Source organism: Lutra lutra, chromosome 17 (assembly GCF_902655055.1).
Source record: "Lutra lutra chromosome 17, mLutLut1.2, whole genome shotgun sequence".
Classification (NCBI taxonomy): domain Eukaryota; kingdom Metazoa; phylum Chordata; class Mammalia; order Carnivora; family Mustelidae; genus Lutra; species Lutra lutra.
Genome location: NC_062294.1, coordinates 38547559 through 38567516, shown reverse-complemented (window position 1 = coordinate 38567516; position 19958 = coordinate 38547559). Strand labels below are relative to the sequence as shown.

Genomic DNA, 19958 nt, shown 5'->3' with positions numbered 1-19958 from the left:
CGTGAGCCCCACCTGAGCAGCCGCTGTGCAGGGCTGGGACAATGTGGGAGAAATGCCAAATCAAGGCCTTGTTCCCCCCTCAGGAGGCCCTCGGGAGGCATTCATGGCTACCCCTAATGCTCACTTCAGAAGTCTTCTTTTAAATATCTTTGCTTGAAAGGTGGGAGCTTTAAGAGGTATGAAGCGAAAAAGGAGAACTTGATACAGCCACACTCAAAGAAGACTTCTAACTCAAATGCTCACACAGAGCTCATAAAACCAGCTGTCTCAAAGACAGTGTTATCTTTATTAAAAAAACAGACGTAGCAGCACTTACAAAATAACAGTTCATAAAAGGCATTGTACACTGTCAACTGATAGTGTGAAAAGGGCAGGCCCCCAGCACAGTGGGTTGTGGGCTCCACATCACAACGCTCACAACCACCTGTTCCCCTCAACGCGACACAGCCCAGCACACCCGAGGGGAGCCCACGGCAACGTGGCACTCCGCAACTTCAAGCCTTTGTTCCGTGCGTGAACAGTCAATCAAGTCAAGTATCACCCTCCTTAGCAGCATCTGGAGCACTCATTGGTGTTCTGAAGGTGGCTGGTGTACTTGACCCACTTATTTCAAAAACTCTAAGCATTCAATAAAAAACACTCGTCCCTGTCCAATGCCATCCACAGAAACACTTCGGTTGCAGAAGAGACATGCTCTTCCATTTAAATATCTGTAAAAGCTAATGCACGCCTCCGCTCCGGTGCGCAGCCAAGAACCTGGGGCGGGCGCTTCCACATGACTGTCTTGGGTGGAGGAGGCTGGTGTGCTCACGCGGTCCCCTGCTCATTGCTCTGCTTCTTACTGCTCTGTGGGGGGGTGAGGACCCCGGTGGGGAGGGGAGAAATCCTATTTTGTTCAGACAATATGGCTTTCTTTGCTTGGGCTTTGTCCTAGTAAGAATAAAAGCGAGAAATGGTAAAAATGGAAGAATGCATCCTTCGGGCTTCGTGTCCTATGTGCTCCTCTCTGCGGAGGGGAGGGCAACAGAACAGCAAAGAACAATCTGAAGTCACTGGTCTGCAGTGCTATCTAGACATCACATCTATTAAACACAGTTTTTCTTTCTCAAAGGAATTAGAGGAATTGGAGGCTTTCGAGGATAGCTGGAGGCTGCCCAAAGAAGAGTGGAGAAGCTGCTCAGGTGGTTTCAGGAGTTTATCTGGGGAACAAGGAACACGACTCACCAGCAAATCCAAGCTGTTTATATGGGTCTGGATGTTGTGCGCATCTTCAGCAGGAACTCCCCTGAAGTGCTTAAGTTTGGAACTTCCTGTCTCCCTTATAACCATGGCAAATGGAACCATCCACTTGACACACTTCTCTATATCACACCACTGATACCCTGCAACAAAAGTAAATTTTAGGCTCCGTCGATTTGTAAGTTCAATACTTCTTGTGAATGAACTGGAAAGCCAGCATACCTGAAACCTTCTGCATCAATTCCGATGAGGAGAAATGATACAAGGCAGAAGCAGCAAGTACACCGTAGGGAAATTCTAAGCAGCCAACATCCAGGACACAAAGATCTAAAAGCTGTGGAGCAGAAAAGAACACTGAAGCAGGCAGCCAGCCTCTATCCTGAGTTCGGAATTCCATCTCCCGGTGGGGTAGGAACCCCCAGAGGTAACAGAGCCACTCACCTCTGCAATCTGTATGAAGATGTGCTGGGGATACTGAGGCAGGAGCACTTCATATAAGTCATTTAGATACGCAACCTGCATATACACATTCAGCCAGGACACAATGGTCAGGGGACTTAAGTGCCACTTAAGGGCCTAGGAGAAAACAGAGAGAAAGGTCAGATCAATGGTTGAGAGGGGCAGAAAAAAAGACATTTCTGCTCCCTTTGGGCCACTAAAGGAGTTCAAAATGCAACCATACTCCATGCCACAATGTGTCCAGCTGGAGAACACCTAGTCAGAGGCACTTACACTGAATGTAGAAAAGATATTATGTATGCATTTAAAGAAAAGGACTGAAAAATCAACTTGTAACCTACCTTCATAATGATTAATTCCATGCTAAGAATTTCCTCTCCTGAACAAGCCCCATCTGTAACGTAAGCAAACTGGTGCAGCTTTGGAGGATAGATTTCCTAGAAGGAAATAAAAGGGAGAAATGACTAGCAAATTTCTCTAATAGTTTCAGCTTACAATGTACATCCACATTCACTGTTTTTAGTATACGAGCATAGAAAGAGAGAGGGAACATCATGGACTAAATACAGGAGCTACTCCACTGGTCAAAATGCATTCCTTGTGAAAGAAACCAAACACCCATCATTACCAGTAAATAAAGACATAAACACAGCTTTTACTCAGCGGGCATATTCTTGAAATTTTCACCTTTTTCATACCTTTAGCAGCATGTTCGAAAGTTGGGCCTATCCACTCTTCTCATCACATCAGAATTCTAATCCTCTTGGGTCAAAGTTCAATTTTTTGGCTTCAAGTAACTACATTCCCCTAAGCATTTTATATACTCACTACTTCCCTCACTTCTTGGTTAATTTCTAGCCCTTTCTGCATGTATCTTTACTTTAGATGACCTCAAATTAGAAAAATGTAGACAAACAGTTGGCCTCTTGCAATAATCTCGGGGGATCTCAAGAAACAGCATGTGTTACATAACAAATATTTGAAAATAATTTACCTCAAGTTTGGCAGCAATAAATAAAGATGAAATCCCAATAAGCTGTAAAAGTGTTTTTACAATATTTTGTTGTGTTGCCATATACCGATCAAAGAAATCCTGGGCCAAGTAAAATGTCTCTCTGTGAAGTTTATAGACTTCGCACACCTGAAAAAAATATTTATTACGTTTTAGAATAGTTACTTGAGGAAAAAAGAAAGACAAAAAAACTTGTCATGAGTTTTGGTGAAGGACAATATAACCAAATCAAGAGAGAGAACTTTGTTTTTCTGAAAGGACCGTTACCTGGCTTGTCCCTAAGTACAAGGACAGTAAAAAGCTGGAACTCAGAAAGATTTAAGTGTTCTTAAGTGTAATAGTCAGAGCAAATGTGCATAGGCTGGTAAAGCAGCATTTTCATGGAAAAACCGTGAATGATAATCTCTAACTATAAAATTAGGATATGCCTGCCCTGCCCGCCTCACAGGATTGCTGAGAGATTGGGTAAAATGGTGTGCATGGGCGAGCTGAAGAGGAAAGGACCACGGAAATAGTAGACCTCCACTCATCACCACAATCTATAATGTCTGATTATGCATATAGACCTGCCATTCCTACACAGGCCTTCCCATGTGTGAGTGCAATTTATGGGGTTAAAAAGTAGAAAAGGCATGGGAGAAACAACAGAACATTGAGAGAAAATTCCATCAATCACTGAGGAGTATTTCTAAAGTCCAGGTTAAGGCATATTTGAAGTCCGTTTTTATAAAGTAATACTATTATGATCTGATCAGAAGTGAAACTAGAACTTCTGTCCTCTCAGGAACAAACTCTCCAACCTGTCACCCAGCTCACAGTTGGGCACACGGCCTGAGCACTGCCTTTCCCATATGCATGCAGACTTTCTGGCTGTGCTCAGGGCTGAGAAATAGCATCACTGCAGACAAGCCTGCAGTCTTGTTCCACTGAAGACAAAAAGGTTACCATTCTTTTCTATCCTTTCAATGGTATTATATGACTTTTTAAAATTTACTTTCAGAGAGAAACCTTCCCTAAAGTATTTAGCATCACCTGCATTATACAAAATAGAAGTTCTCCATCATAACAACTTATGAGGTGAAGCCTGACAGTAAAGTATACTACATCTAATGTTTCGAGGCATGTCTTCTAGAAGATTCTAGAATCTTCATTCTAGAAGATTCTAGAACGTCTCCAAGGGCCCAGAAGGGCTATGTGACATTAGTGGGACTGCAGTGGGCAACGGCAAGGCCAAGAACTCAGTACAGAAAATGTTAACGTTTTCAGAGACCAATAAAGAAAAAGCAAATCAAGGATGGTAAAAACAACTATCTTTTCTTGCCTACGATTTCTAATCCCTACAAACTCTGAAAAGAAAATACTGGTAGAAAATGTGACAGATGAGAAAACCAAGATTCTAAGTTCAGTGACTTGCCTGACCAAGATGGATATGTGGTGAGGCGGCAGCAAGGGATCGATTCTAGGCTGAGCATAAGAGGGGGCCACATACCCCTCAAATATAGGATTTCCAAAGAGTACACAGCGGAGTTTGTTTTTAGGGAATAGACACTTAGCTTCCCCATGTCCTTCTTCATAAATATGGTATCTTCAACAACACAAAGCCCACTTCTTATCACCCAAGGCTTCCAGGTGTCCAGGAAGCACCCCTTCATCGAGGCACCACTGAGTCACCACACTGCCTCTCAGAGTGAGGTGCAGGCCCACACAATATCGCTTTTTATGTTTAACAATTACCCACCACAATTTGTAACACTCGTTCTTTTAATCAATTGCTGCAGAGAAGTCTGATAGTGCGACCAACAAAAGATTTGAACAATATATTTTGTTAGGATGATATTCTGTGGGGAAGGAGAAATGGATTCCAAAAAGTTAAAAAGGAACAATGCAAGCTTTCTAGCTGTTAAAGATAGCCTGCTCATATATTTTTAAAATTTATGATAGTGGCTATCAAATAGCTGTTATCTGCATTCCACTGGATAGATTTAAAAGCAATTTAATTAACAAAGACCAAATATCAAGATTTACAGTTAAGTGGAAAATAGAACTTTTGTAATTATTTGAACTTTGGAGAAAAAAACTAGAGGCCAACTTAAAAATATCTTCATGGTAAAGAGACTTCAGAGATTCTTCTAAGGAAGCATGCAAGCAAAATGGGAATATATATACCACAGCTTCAGAGACACAGAATGCGTCAATGGGATCAAACACAGGAAGACATCATAATAGCACAGAAGATTCTAGAAGTGGTCAATGCTTCCAGTCAGCAGGAAGACTCAAGCTCACCTCCATTAACCAATCCAGAAGAATTGCTCGCATCTTAGGCTGTAAGAGAGGGTGCCGCTGCATAAAGTGCTTATCCCTTAAGTATGTCTTCTCCTTGTTTAGCATAATTTTCCACACCTCGTCTCTATTTGCCCAGCTACAAAATACAAAAGAAGTGAAAGATGAAAGTGTCAGTATGCGTCCACACTAACTTGGTGAGATTGTGCACAAGGAGTAAAAGATCTGGAAGGCACATGGTACGTGACTCACTTCAGTATAGGCAGTGGTGAGGCTCTGGAGGGCATGAAACTCTGCGGTCCACAAGCGGAACTTGGGGATGCTGGCTCACCCTCTTCCTTGTCAGGTGTGGGAATGAATGAGCAGGGGTTTTCACACACAGAATTATTGTCCCAAGGCTGTAAAAGAAAAAAGACATTTCTAAATGTTTAATATGAACCAGCTATCTTTACACCTACTGATTTGTAGAACAGCCAGTAAAACAGAAAATGTCTTCATACTGAGAGCAATCCCCAGGCCTAAATACATGTTCTGGACTAAATTCGGATGACAATGGAACATGAAGTAAAAGCCACATGACTCCAAGCTTTCATTTCACTTGTCATTGGCTTAGGAGTCTATGTAGTAAACATCTAAGACAACTACAAGGTCAGTAGCATTGTGTCCTCCACGTTATCACCCTCAAACACGTACCGGAGCAGTAAGATGGACCCAGGAGGGGTTAAGACAAAATGCAAACAGCTCTTATATTACAAAAAAAAGACCACCACCACCACCAATACAAATCCATCCGCAGCTCAGTCAGGTACTAGGCATAAATTCTAAGGTATGCTGTGGGATTGCTTGGTCACAAATGAAGAATTATTTTATAACAAGTACAATTAATCTACTAAAATTTCTTAAAAGTGAAAGGATTTCTAGTAAAAGTATTTACATAAGCGCTCCACACTCACAGACCTAAAAGACCAAAAAGTAAACTTTAAATATAGATTACCATCTATATTTAAAGTCTCCCCATCTTAAAAACCCATCACATGTGACATCTTTTGGTTCTAAGACTAGCCTAATATATTACATAATTGGGACCTTTTGTTTTCCTTAAAACAAAACAAAAAGAATATCTGCCTAGTTAAAACCAAATCCAGGAATGGTCACAGGATATACCAAGAAGTCTGTGGAGATAGAAGCCAGATACCTCTGAAGACCTTTGAATCCTTTCCCCAAAGTCTTGCACAGAATGACTTAAATAACTGATAAGTGAATAAACCATCGTTAAAAACCCAAATATGCTTTTCCTTTAAAAATTCCAGATAGCTTATTTTATTCAATTTTCAGTATTTGGAGAATACTAAGGTCATTTTGCCTTTTAGAAAAGTTTCTTTTTAAAGCTACTCTGTTTATCATCCTACTTGGAAAAGAAGCCTATGATGGATTTTTTTTAATTAGATGAGTGATTCTGGTGACAATGTGGCAGATAAATCCTGCCAGCATGGAAACCCTGTGGAAGTCTGAGACTCTTGGCACTTTTTTTTTTTTTTTTTTTTTTTTTTAAAGCAAACAGCTCATTAAAGTTGACTAGAGAAGAAAAGGAACAATGGGGCAACTAGAAATTAGCATGGGGACATGGGCTCCAGGTGCTGTCTGGAGAACAGGGTAGAGCAGGGCTCTCATGACACACCGGCCACTTTCAGAGGCAGCCAGAGCACTTTCAGTTTGCTGAGAAGAGCAAAGCGGCATAAAGTTCTTCTCCACCCAGGGTGCGAAGAATTGGGCATGCAAATTAACCATGACAACTCCTGCCAACAGCTGTTCCAGAAGGGCAACCTCCACTTCCAGCTCTAGTATCATGTGCTGGTAGCATTTCCTTGACACAAAAAGGGTCACATAACTGCCTCAGGTTGTTCTTCATTCAAGAATGAATTCTAGCTGTGAAGTGGAGCTGGGTGCCACCCTCCGCAGCCGATGGCTGAAAGAGCTGAAAGCAGTTTTGAGGAGAAGATGGCAGCAGTTTCCAACTCGGAGTTCACAGACAAACTGGATGACCCTCAAGCAGACATGTGGTTCAGAAAGTTTTAGGACCCAGGGGGTGAAGCACAATTTGAAGTCTCTGTCCTTTCTCTTGAGCAGATACTGGGTTTTAAAGGAACCTAAATCCATCTGAATTTAGGAAGGAAAAGGATAAGACTAAGATACCAATTTTGACTATTTCTAACCACCCCAACTCTTTATGTCATTTTTAATTAACAATAGGATGACCTATGCAAAATCAGGGGCTGAGAAGGAACAACAAAAAAAGGCCAGGATTCACTTCAGTAAAAAAAGGTGGGTCTCATGCAAAAAGTTAAACAACAGAACAAATTATGTTGAATGGATTTTAGATAAAAGGGTAGTCTTGTTGGTAAGAAAGGCCTAAAGAAAGAATCCAAGGTTCTCTGTGGTCCTGATGAAGCAGTTATAAGGAGTTAGGATAAAGCCCACAGGTAGCTCAAGGATGTTGTACTGGGTTGAATTATAACACCTGAGAAATTTCTGCATAATTAATAGGCAAGAAGGTTGTGTTACCCCAAAATTGTAGGTTCATGAATCTACACAGAGAAATAACAAGACAACAACTACCCCCATAAGTAGATGGGACAATTTTCAAGCTATCTGCTCTACGAAATGTGCAGAAACCTGTTGTTGTTAATCTCAGAACAACCATGAAAATTCCTTCTGAATAGTGGGAAATGATATGGCTATTCATATACCAGAGCGATCAACTAACTGTCCACAGTTTAGGGATAGGACCACAGCCCCATTTTAGGCACCCGAGCACTGCACTGATCCTCCCGGAGAACAGAAACTACTCTGAAACTCTAAGAAGTCAATATGGATGCCTTTGTTTCATTTTCACTTGGAAATTTCAATTCAGAAACAGTTGGCTAAATAAATAATCTTGAGTTTCACAAAGCAGAGATCCATTGTTATCATGTCCCACACAAATCACCCTGCTTAAAGTTTGTTCTTTATTTTTTAAAGAAGAGGAAAAGGAAAGAAAGAATTGTCTTATATCCTTCCCTTAAGTGAAATATTTCTTCATCTAATGAGAAGGAAATCATCAACCCCTTGTTCAATATTCAGTGGACCTCCCCAGAAATGCTGCTTACTAAGATCTATGTGCAATGACAACTGTTACTGCAAACCCACTGCCTCAAAGCCCTTCACTCTTCCAGAACCAACTGCTATGGCTGTTGCTCAATGCCCAACAAAGTGATGTGCCGCCCATGGCTAACCTAGTTGGGACCATTGCCCTCAGCTCAAATTCTCCTCCTGCTCAGCTTTTCTCTGTGATAGGGTCAGAAGGCCTGACCCACTAATTTGGAGATAGGCTGCTTCCCCTATTAGAGCCATACCTACAGTCTCCAGCCATTTCTGGAAGTAGAGAGATAACACAAGCTTTCTCTGCTAGAACTTCTGATATTGTAATGATATCATGAGCATGTGGGAAATTTGGCAGTAACTCCATTCCAGGGCAACAAGAGAAATGGACTAGTGGGTTAAAAAACTGGGTTGAGACACATGTATCATCACACAGAATATTCTACCAGGTCAAGCCCCAGCCAGCAGTAATCACTGTAGGTTAACTACTGGATGGGCTCAGAATCCCCAGAGCGGGATTCTAAAGGGGGTGACCTAAAGGGGGTGGGAGGTCCTTAAGCACCATGACATGATGGAAAAATAGAAGAGTAGATAGGAAGAATTTGTGGTTGCTTATGAACACACACAAACCCTCATCATCACAGTTACCCAGAGATCTCTGTGTTAGGAGCCCTCCCCCACCCCAGTTCAGCAGCCTAGAAACAGGGCTCTAGGATGGACTCCGCCCCTGGACTGCACAGGACTCTGGGTTACTTTCTTCCTCTGAGTCTGGGTTTCCTCAAGGGCAAAAGGAGAGGACTGAGTTATTTGATGTCCATTCTGGTGTTTTCAGACATCAAAGATGTCTCAAAGGTGCTGGTGAGGAACCCAAGACCTTTCTGGAATCCCATGGCTGGCGGAGGTCAGTGCCACTGATGGGCACAGAGCTCAGACATATGTACTGTGGTCATAGGTACAGAACAAGCCTTCAGAAGGAGGCAAGGGGGATTAAGATTCAATCTAACCCACAAAGAGCAGGAGGCCTCCACCTAGGCCCAATCTGCAAGTGTACCTACCTGAGTGCCACACTGACTTCTCACAGTCCTGTCCATTTTTGCAATTTCTTCATCTGGATCCTGCAAAAACTAACATAAAGCAAACCCACCCCCAGGGAAACACACCAAACAGTTCAAAGACAAAAACAGAGAGAGAAGAAAAAAAAAGTTGGTTAGGTTGTGGGCACCACTTCTGCCAAATGCACTCCCAATAACCCCCTACAATAAACATGTGGCAGAGCCCAGTCTGGTTCTCAGGTAAGATTTTAGGCGTGGGGGGGGGGGTCCTCCTCCCCCACCTGTCTCCTTTGTACTCACAACAGCCACATTTGCCTTCCTTTTCCTGGAACGAACAGAGACATCAGTGCCACTTTCCTCCTTCATGGTGTCCCGTTCCTTTGCATCCCTGCAAAGTCAGGGTGGCACAGAGGTCAGGGTGAGTTCTCCCCAAATCTGGGTTCACCCCTCCCCCACGACTGAACACCCTTCCTGTCCCCACAGCGACAGGGCCACTCACCTCTCCCTCCTCTCCCTCGGCATGGCTTGGGGCGTGGGATCAGGTCTCAGTCCTTGAGGGTACAAAACGGGCAGTGGGGTGAAGACGACCGGCGGTGGGGGGGCCAGGGCCGGTCAGCCCAGCCCGGGCACCCCTCCCCCTCCCGCGCGGGCGGCGGCGGCGGGAGCCTCACGGGCCGGTCAGGAAAATGGCCGATGGGCCCGGGTGGCCTGTCACCCGCGGCGCCGCCAACAGTCTGCGATGCCGGGTCCGAACCCGGGGTTGGGGGGGGCCCAGACGGCCCCCGAAATCCCCGCCGGCCCACCGCCTCCCTTGCGGCCCGGGCTGCCTCAGTCTCCCCCTCAACACCTCCTCCTAGTCCGTCTCTGAGCCACCCTACCGGGGCACCCCGCGCTGACGCCTCAGGGACCCGGTGACCCGGCCTCGCCCCACCCCCACCCCGGCCCGGCCTGGCCCAACCCGGGAGCTGTGGGAGTCCTCGCTGCCGCGCCGTCCCGCAGCTCGCGACAGGGCCCTTACCCGAAGCCGTCTCCGAGGCAGGCAGGCGGCACGAGCCGAGGCCGGAGGCAGGAGGCCGAGGCGAGCGGGAAGCCGGGAGGCGGGAGGCAGCGGCGGGCAGAGCGCGCGGTGGTGGCGGGATCCGCGCCTGCCCCCTACACCGCGCTGGCGGCCGAGCCGGCTGCTCCTGCGCCCGGCTAAGAGCGGGACATTTAAAAATCCCTGCGCGCGGAACCGGCCCCCGGCCCGCCCTCGCACCCTCCCGCCACCCTCCGCCCCGCCCCGACCGGCTCCGAGCCCCTCAGCGGCCGCCCTTGGGCCGGGGCCCGCCCAGCTACAGCTTTCAGGACCGCCCCCGCCGCCGCACAAGCCAGCCCAGGCGCTCGGGACCGCCTGGCGGGAGGAGCCTGAGCGGGGCGTGGCCTGCGCGGGGAGGGGCTAAGTGACAGGGCCTGCGCGCTGGAGGGGCGGGGCCGGGGCCGTGGCGGGGCCTGCGCGGCGCGAGCTGCGGCGCCGCGCGGAGCCGGACGCGGGAGGCCGGCTGGCGCGCGCGGTGGAGGGCGGGGCCGCGCCGGGCTGGCAGAACGCGGGGGAGGTCTGGCGCGAGCGCCGCGGAGGGGCGGGCCGAGGGGCTCTGTGGGCGGAGTCGAGCGGCGCCTGAGCGCCAGAAGGCCGCGTGGCCGGCGCGGGTGGAATGTAAACACCGCAGACGGCGAGAGTTCGGGCTTGGGCGGGGGTCTGGCAGGGGTCTGGCAGGAGCAAGCGGTAGGACCCGCCGTCTGTCGGTCTGTCGCGCGCGCGCCCTGTCCCTCCTTGCACGTCCACCCCGCCCCTGAGACGTAGGGTTCCGGGCTGTGAGTTGGGGCGGGGATGTGCCCAAGGTCACAGCGCCTCCTCGCTGGCCTACAACCGGTGCCACTGGCAGCCCCAGCCTGTCTGAGACGCCGGTGGCATGGTGGTTGCCCCTGGACATGTGTCTGCCCATCCTTCCAAGGGTGTATTCATTCATTCAATGAACAGCCCAGCACCTTCCCTCTCTGCCCCTCCACGACAGACTCTTCCGGGGGCGTTAAAAGAAGCTGGTTTGGACCTTGGGATTCCAGGCAGCTCCCTCTAGCTGAAAGCCTTCAGAGTAATTCTTGTGGGGCTCAGGGTCAAATTCGCACTCTCTGTCCTGGCGTCTGGGGCTCCACTGGAACTGGCCTTCATATCATCACAGACCTCCCTTCAACCCCCTTCACTCTCAGCTTCTCACCACCATCTGCCCTTTCTCACCTCAAGTCCTTGGAGTTTGTGCCCTGCGAGGACCCCCATCGGGCTGTTCTTCCTTCCCTAGAACTTCAAGGTCTTCAGTTACCACTTAATCTGCAGCACCCCACTGCCTAGGACTTTCTCTCCACCTCATTTGTCCTGCTGCGTTTTCTTCACAGAACTTGCCACCAGAAGACTCTTGCTTTTCATTTCCTTGTTCAGAGTCCCTTCCCTACCTTGTCTGTCTTGGTCACTGCTGTATCCCCCCAGCTCTTGGCATAGTGCCTGGGGGAAGGGAGACACTTGTTCGTATTTGTGGGTGAATTCTAGAAACATACACCGACCAAGCCCTTGTGGTCCTGACAGGCTTATGAGGCAGATATGGAGCAATTGTCACTTGAAAGAGCCTTCTCTACTAAACTCGCACAAGAAGCATGTAGTAGAGGGCTCCCAAAACTCCCAATACCTTTCCTGATGCACAGTTTCAGTCTTGTTCCCTGCCCATTCAACTTCTTGAAGTGAGAGCCTGGGTCTTACTGACCAGTATGCCTTGTATCCTCCCCAGAGGTCCTTGCTAGCAGAGGTGACCTTCCAGGGTCTCTGAGGTCAAGGCTTCTGAGATGACTCACTCAGATTGTCAGGGAGGCATGGATCCCAGGCTCCTGAACTCCCAGCCCTGTGTCCTTTGGTAATAACAATAAGAGGTACCATAAACAGCATTTCCAAAATGGCACCTTTGGGCTAAGTCCTTCAGAATGTTAGTTCAACTTCACGATAATCCTATCATGTTGATACTATGATGGTCTTACTTCAAAGATGGCAACTATCTACTTTTTAGGTTGATTGGGAGGATTAAGTGAGGTAATGCAGACTTAGTACAGGGCTTGGCACATACTAAGCACTCAATGAGATGTATATGACAATGATAGACGATATATATGTCAGTATATAGATATCAAATATATTATTGTTATCGATGATAGACAAGACAAAGTTTTCCTTAGTGGTGGTAGCAACTTAAACTGCGACCAGCAAAGAGTGAGAGTTCCAGGTGTTCTGTATCCTAGCTGACATGTTCATCAACAGTCAGGGGACAGAAATTTGGTATGTTCATTCAGTAGAATACTGCACAGCAGTACAAAGGCCAGACCATTGAAAACATGTAGCAAGATGAATCATGGGGAGCACAAGAAGTCAGACAGAAAAGTATTACTGTGTGATTCCATTTATTTGAAGTTTCAGAAAACACAGAACTATAGTGACTGGTCAGAAGACTTCTGGAGTGAGGAAAAACTAGGAAGGCACCAAGGGAACTTCTAGGCACTACCTATGTTTTATATCTTGATCTGAGTACATGGTTGTGTACATAAAAATTCTCAGTTATGATGTATGCACTTTACTGAACATATATTTTTAAAAATAAGAATTATTTTTCAAAAAAATCATTCAAAACAAAGTCAGACTTTAATAATCCCTGCTCACTTAGAAATTTCCAGTTTGGAAGAGAGGCAGCTAAATGGGCACTTGTGATACAGAGTGGTAGGGCTGGGATGGGAAACTTCTAGGGTCTAGAATCACATGGAGTGGTGGCAGGAGATGGCATCCAACCTACACTTGGATGCCGGTAAGGCTGCACGGAGGAAGCATCAACTAGGCCAGAAGGATGAATGGGTTTGGCAGAGATGATAGAAAGGATATGTCTGTAGAAACAGCCTGCCACAAAGCTTGGAGTCTCTGGGAGGTACTGATGGCCACTTGTCTGGAGTAGCTCCCCTTTGGCTGTTTGGTTTCATTTCATTTTATGCCAGCCTGCATCAGGGTCAGAGTGTCCAAGCATTGGCTCTGCCTTGAGGAAGACCGTAGACTGAACTAGGAAACCAGCTGCTGGGTAGGGAAGGTATCACCTTGCTTCTGCAATGAGACTTTGGGAAAGTTTCTTGACTTGTTTGTACCTCAATTTCCTCATCTGTAAAATGGAGGTGATTCTACTTATCCAAACCTCCAGGGTTGGTGTGAGGCACAAATGTATTAATACCCATAATGCATTTGCAGTAGTATCCAGTACATAGTAAGTGTTCAGCATGTGTTCACAGTCATTATGATTCATAAAGTAATTTGGGGGCATTTGTGTAGCTTCGTACATGGTAAGAACAGCAGCCAGGATGGAAGGATTAGGAAGAAGTAAGTCCTTCTGGGAAGTCCTTCCGAGATAAGATTCCTTAACCTGAGGCCCCCAGATAGCCTTCAGTGGCCCCGGGAAACTGCCTGCTGACAGTGTTGGCTCATCGTTTGCACTTGGGCCCCTGGTGCAGAACGTTCAGCAGTTCCTTAAAGGCTCCTGTAGGAAGTTAAGGAGTGCTGGAGCGTGTTGATCAGGGAAGGTGTGGGCTGTGACGAGAAGCGGAGCTGGCCCAGGCTTTGCTATCAGGCAGAGCTGGGCACATGTGGCTGCTTGGCTGAGCCAGAGGAGGTGGGGAGGGGCATCTCAGAACACACATCTCGCGGAACACATAGGAACCCCAGAAAAAGGGGGGTCAAACTGGCTACACCAGTGTGAGCTGTGAGGTAGGGGCCAGGCAGGAGGAGCAGGACCCAGTGCCAGGGAACCTGAGTGTGGGAAGGCCCTGGGGGCTTGGCTCCTGTCCTCTCTCAGGCGTGGAAATCTGTCTGCACAGGCTTGCCAGGTCAGCCCAAGTCCAGGGCCCCAGCGCATGCTCCCCAAGCATAGGGGTCGTGGTTCAGAACAAGATCACGCTGTTAGGGACTCCAGGGGGGGAGAGTGGCAAACCAGTGAGTGGTCCCATAACCCTCTTTTACTCTGGAGATCAAGTGCAGTCACACTTCCTCAGACAGAGGCTGTAATCAGTTTAAAAGTCCCAGTGAAAAGGAAAATTGACCTTTAAACTAGTACACGATAAAGCCATGGTGGCAGCTGACATTTATGTATTCTGTGCTTAGCTCAGGGTTCCCAAGGACAGACACTAATTAGAAGATACTTCGGGACCGGGAGTGTCTGATCAGGTTGGGGGTGTGGGGGTTAGTTAAGCCCCCGCCCCCCTTCAGCATGGGCTAAGACACAAGCGGTCTTTGTTCTCTGTCTGACCACCATATTTCCAGATTTCACTCAAACCTCCCCATCTCCACGTCTCCCTTGTGGGATATTTTCCTCCAAGCACTGTGCTCCACGCTTTGATGGGGAGGGGAGGCTTGGCCAATCAGAGAACCACAGTCCTAACCGAGTGATTGGTTCAGGGGTGGGCACATGACCTAAGCTGGACCAATAAAAATCTCCTGGAGTTGCTAATCTGTCCCAAAGTGGGTCTGGAACCAGGAAGTCCTCTTGCCACTCAGGGTGACCTTCCTTAGAGGGGGTGTCTTGGGAGTAGAGGGAATCAGAGCCAGAGGTAAGGGGAGGCAGCCTTCTGATTCATCGAGCTCCTGGGTCCAGTCCAGCCCAAGACCAGGCCACTAGGAACTTTCCAGATGCGGAGCCAACAATTTTCATGTACTTACTTAGCCTGTTGAGGTTGGGTCCCCCGTCGTTGGCAACCAGGAGAGTCTTGGGTGTTAACGTGTGCATGAAAGGGTGATGGACTGTCCCACTAAGTCCATTTGTGGCCACCAGAGAGCCTCCCAGTGCTCGCCTGGACCCACCAGGACTTCTCTGTAATATCGTAAGTCTATACTGGCATGGCTGGTGGGCTCATGGCCCTGGGAGTGCCAGGCCTGGCTCTCTGTCTCAATTCCCCAGGAATCCTGACTTCCCAGGCAACATCCCTCAACCACTAGCTTACGTCAACCACATAAGAATCCACTTCTTAATCAGCCTGGCATCCTTGGGATCCCCTGGGGCCTGCCCCCCCACCAAGTGCCAGTGGACCTGGGGTGCACTGCCTTGACCCTGACCTCCAGGAGCTCCCAAGAACACCTCACACCCTCTGGGGGCAAGGAGTCATTAAGTGAGCAGGACTCAGTCCAAATGTGAGTGAACAGAGGTCACAAACAGATGGACTTGCCTGTAGGATATCAGCAAAGAAGTTGAATTCCTGTACATAGGAGGACTCCTGACTCGCTGAGCAGTAGGATGGCTTGGCAAACTGGGCTTACATCTGCTCAGGGCAACAGCAGGCAGCTGACCTGGGGGTTGGGGGTGGAGGGGGAAGGAAGGGGGACAGCTTCACCCTATGTCTTTATTCCTTTATGTATCAACCTGGCCACATTAGTTGTCTGACCTTGGGACCCCCACCACCCAGGAATTCAGAGTTGAATAGTGGGGTCTTGGATGAGGGAGGGTGTCAGGTGAGGGAGTGTCGGCATTCCATAAACAAAAAGAAAAGAAAAAGATTCTAAGGAGGGGTGGACTGGAAGTAACCCAGGCCCAGAGGCCTGAAGATTCCCCAGAGCCAGCACAGGGTCTGGACTGAAAATTTTGCTGAATAAATAAGTGGGTGAATGGATAGGGGCAAAGGTGAGAGGCACAGAAAGTGTTTCCCAGATGGTGACAGGAAGCTGAGGAGGATGGGCGCATGGAATGGGGCGCATTCTTGTGCTGAGGCCCTTGCAGGTCGCTGGTGTGGGAGGTCACAAAGGGCTCCAAACACACAGCCTCCAGGCCCAAGGCTGGGGCTGCGCCGCCCCCCACCCCCACCCTACCGTCTCTCTCCTGCTCTGTTTGAGAGCCTCTCCACCCTCAACCTTCCACTACACATTATATTTCCTTATCTGTTTGAAAAGAAAAACCTCCTCTAAGTGGAAAGCCAGCATCCCCAGCCCCGAAGTGAAAGGAAGCAATCAAGGGTTTGAAACTACAGAACAGAGGCAGGCCATGGCCCTGAGGCCCGAGCTCCTTCTCTTTAAAAGAAGAGATGATGGTATAATTCCACTTCTGTGAGGAACCAGGGCAGCTGGATTCGTAGAGACCGAAAGCAGAAGGGTGGTTGCCGGGGCAGGAGAGAGGGGAACGGGGAGTTTTGAATAGGTACAGAGTTTCAGTTTTGCAAGATGGAAAATTTCTGAAGACGGATAGTAGTAAAGGGTACAACAGCGTGAATGTACGTAATGCCACGGAATGAAACTCTTAAACATAGTTAAGATGGTACCTTTTATGTCATGTGTGTTTTGCCACAATTTTTAGGAAAGGAGACGAAGAAACAGCAGCCAGGTGTCAGCCACCTCAGCTTCAAAATGAGCCTTTCTCCTCAATAAAGCAGAACACGTGATAGTAAGTTGAAAAGGGAATGACTCACTCACGGTATGATGTGTGTGGGCTATTATTTAAAACAAATGCGGCCCACTGTGGTCAGAGTAAGAAAGGGGCCGACTACGGGGCAGAGGTGTAATCAGGCTGGAGGAGGGACAGCCCCCCTGCCATGAGGGCCTGTGGCCCACATCCTACAGAACTGGAGCAGTTGTGCCTGGTGCCCTGGCCACGCTGGGAGGCATGGATCTCAGCTGCTGGGTTCCAGCTCAATGTGGTCTTAGAGAAGACATCTCCCCTCCCTGTGTGTCAGCTTTCTCCCCTGGCCCAGAGAGGGATGAAGAGGGTGTGTGTGGTGGGCCTGGCTGGCTCAGTCAGTTAAGCCTCTGCTTCGGGCTCAGATCTCAGGGTCCTGGAATCGAGGTCTACGTTGGATTCTTATCTAGCACAGAGTCTGCTTCTCCTTCTGCCTCTCCCCCTACTCATGCTCACACACTCTCTCTCAAATAAATAAATAAATAAATAAATAAAATCTTAAAACAAAAACAAAAATAAGGGTGCATGTGAGGCTGAACTGAGTTTGGCCATGGCAGAGTACTTGGGTCGGCTCAGTGCCCATGGACTTAGCTGTCCTGGATGGCTGTCTTCCCAGGGTTTCCTGGATCTCATAAAGAGTCCCCTAGCTTGATTCAGATCAGTGGGGGGGGGGGGTGCTGGGGTCAGTGAACTCAGTGTCCCATAGGACATTTGACCCAGTTCCCTGTTTTCACATCCTTCAAGACGTCAGATAAGAGAATTGGTGATTGTACCATTCTGCTGAGCCCACGAGGTATGGGCGTACAGCTGGTGCTCATTAAGTGTCTGTTAAATGGTTACAGGGATGAATTCTGTTCTAGGGGTATGAAGGTTGAACCAAGCATCTTGTCTTCAAGATGCTCAGATCCGGTGGAAGAGAAGAGAAGCCCGTCCTCCGTTACCAAGCAGCGGGAGCAATGCAGGCAGAGGAAGCACCTGGCGGCAGAGGTCCTCATCCATCCCAGGGAGAGGAGAGGGCCAGGAAGAGAAGGGTCACCGAAACTGCCTTTGCCAAAGACACCAGTGCCCCCCATCTCACCAGCTCCCCTGGGCTCTCTTCAGGGTTCTTTTCCTGGCCCTGTCAGGAGTGCTGGCCATGGTGGCCCCATCCCTGTTCCCGAGGACACCACTACAGTCTCCTGGTTGGTCCTCTTCCTCCTTTACCTCCACTTAAGTGATGGACTGATTTGTCCACATGCCCTCCTCCCTTAAGTGGTCTTTTCTTTCTACTTTCTGCCCACTTGACATATCTATTTGCCCGTCTTTTGGACCTCTCGGCATAAGACGCCCAATGGTGGATTCTGGGTTCCCCAGCCTGTCCCACTGGCCTCTCCACTGGGGCCGCTATTCACTCAGTTGCTCAAGGCACAAACCCGGTTCTTGTTGCTTTCTCCCTCTCCTCATCCTCTGTACTGCGTGTATCAGCAAGGCCCAGACTCTCTGCCCTCCAGATATTTCCAATCTGTCTCTTGTCCCTTCTCTGTCCCGCCCTGGAGGGAGCCACAGTCTGCTGCACAGGTGTATCCCGTCCTGAACTGTGTTCCCACTGTCGCAGGCTCTTCCCCCACCAGAATGCCTTTGTCACCAAACAGCCGGAATCATCTCTTTTCCCTAAAAGATAACTGACTTGCGTGAGTCCAATCAAACCTTCCCCTTCTGGAAACCATTTGACAGCTTCGCGCTGATCGCAAATAGTCACATTGCCCGAGTGCCAGGCCCTGCCCGATGCGGCTTCTGCCGCAGCCCTCTGGTCCTGGGGTCCTGGGCACGTACCCTCCACTCTCTGGGCTCCAGCTTTTCTCTGACACGCTGTGGGCTCAGCTTCTGGGGTGTGTTTGCACCTGTTCACCGGCTCCCTGCTCCCCCTCCTTCTCAGGAGCCAACTCAGGCTACAGGGGCTCCTCCCCGAGGAGGCCTTGCCAGCCACCTGCCTGCATCAGGGTCTCCCTGGCAGGGCTCGCTGCTTTCTCTCAGCAGCCTGATTTGTTTTTTTGTTTTGTTTTGTTTTCTTTTTTAACTATAAACATGTCAAACATACACTGGAGAAATGATAGTACACCTCATATACTTATCCTACAGATTTAATACTAAAGATTTTGTCCTATTTGTTTCACGGACCTTGTGGCTCTCTTTTTTTTTTCTTTGCTAAAAGATTTTAAGGCAGATTCCAAACATTATCATTTCATTTTTACATGTCTGAGTATGCATCTCTAAAAGTGTGGCCATATTCTTCCGTAACCACAATGCCAGTAGGACACCTAACAGAATGAACAAGTCTTGGTAGCATTTAATACTCAATCTACAGTCACATTTTCCAGTTGTCTCCAACGTGTCTTTTAACCACTGGTGTGAATGACACTCTGAACAGGCTCCCCACACCGCATCTGCCTACCGTGTCCTTCGCTCTTCACTCTGGAGTAGCTCTTCGGTTCCACATTTGCTGCAGAAGGCAGCTCAGTCTCCTGCGGAATCACTTCGCTTCCTGCATTTGTCCCTTTTGTTTCTCCACGGAGTCGTGTGACTCGTTCCTCTCTCCCCTGTAGTCCTGTACGCGGAAGCCAGCTCTCCTAGCTGATTAGGTTCATGTCCGTCAGTGATGCTGTGTGTGAGGCTGTGTGCTCCAGACCCCATGTGCCTGGCCGTCCAGCCTTGTGAGGCTGGAACAGATCAGTGGGGTCAGGGGGTAACAGCCTTCTCTGTTCGTAGTACCATCCCCTGTCAGCTCTCACCTCATAGTTTCATCCATTCATATTGTTTCCTGAATCAGTTATTTGATTAGGGTCTGCAAAATGGCGATTTTGTATTTCCTTCATTTCTTCTAAATTAGAGGCATGCATAACCAGGGGGATGGTATGTGGGAGCCCTTGGCCCTGATGCAGGTGATAGGGGAATGTGTTATCTGTAAAGAACTTAAAAAAAGAGAAATGGACTAAGAGTCATCTGTTTGCATCATTCCCACAGGCTTGCCATTCCAAACAATGTCCGTGATGGGATACTGCTCCTCCCTGGGCCCCAGGACCCTGCTTTGCCCCCACCTCGATGCACCACTGTTCAGTCTACTCACTGGAATCTTCTTTAAAGTAATATTCTATATCAATTAGGGCTATTTGGTTGCCCTGCAATGTGGATACTATGGTGGCATGAACGCTTAATTCTGTCTTTTTAATTAAGACCAATATGTTTATTCTTTTTTTTTAAGATTTTATTTATTTATTTGAGAGAGAATGAGTGAGAGAGAGCATGAGTGAGGAGAAAGTC

The 19958-nt window shown here is 48.2% G+C and overlaps 1 protein-coding gene and 1 long non-coding RNA gene across 3 annotated transcripts; one reads left to right on the top strand and one right to left on the bottom strand.

Annotated features, from left to right (window-relative positions):
* Positions 1-253: 253 nt before the first annotated feature.
* On the bottom strand, positions 254-10433 carry CCNE1 (cyclin E1). 2 transcript variants are annotated; one of them, XM_047712111.1, is made up of 12 exons: positions 10199-10429; positions 9680-9731; positions 9481-9568; positions 9184-9252; positions 5243-5388; positions 4994-5129; positions 2693-2839; positions 2040-2135; positions 1681-1815; positions 1462-1573; positions 1225-1382; positions 254-930 (listed from the first exon to the last, which is right to left on the bottom strand). In XM_047712111.1, the coding sequence occupies exons 2-12, from the start codon at positions 9700-9702 to the stop codon at positions 808-810; spliced, it is 1233 nt and encodes a 410-aa protein (XP_047568067.1). In that variant the 5' UTR covers positions 9703-9731; positions 10199-10429; the 3' UTR covers positions 254-807. The 2 variants fall into 2 exon arrangements, with proteins under 2 accessions (XP_047568067.1, XP_047568066.1); XM_047712110.1 differs by lacking the exon at positions 254-930 and having other exon boundaries at positions 947-1382; positions 10199-10433.
* Positions 10434-10827: 394 nt separating this feature from the next.
* Positions 10828-19300, top strand: LOC125089522 (uncharacterized). Its single transcript, XR_007123967.1, has 3 exons — positions 10828-10942; positions 16563-16653; positions 17522-19300. It is a non-coding gene; the product is annotated as an uncharacterized LOC125089522 (long non-coding RNA).
* Positions 19301-19958: the final 658 nt, after the last annotated feature.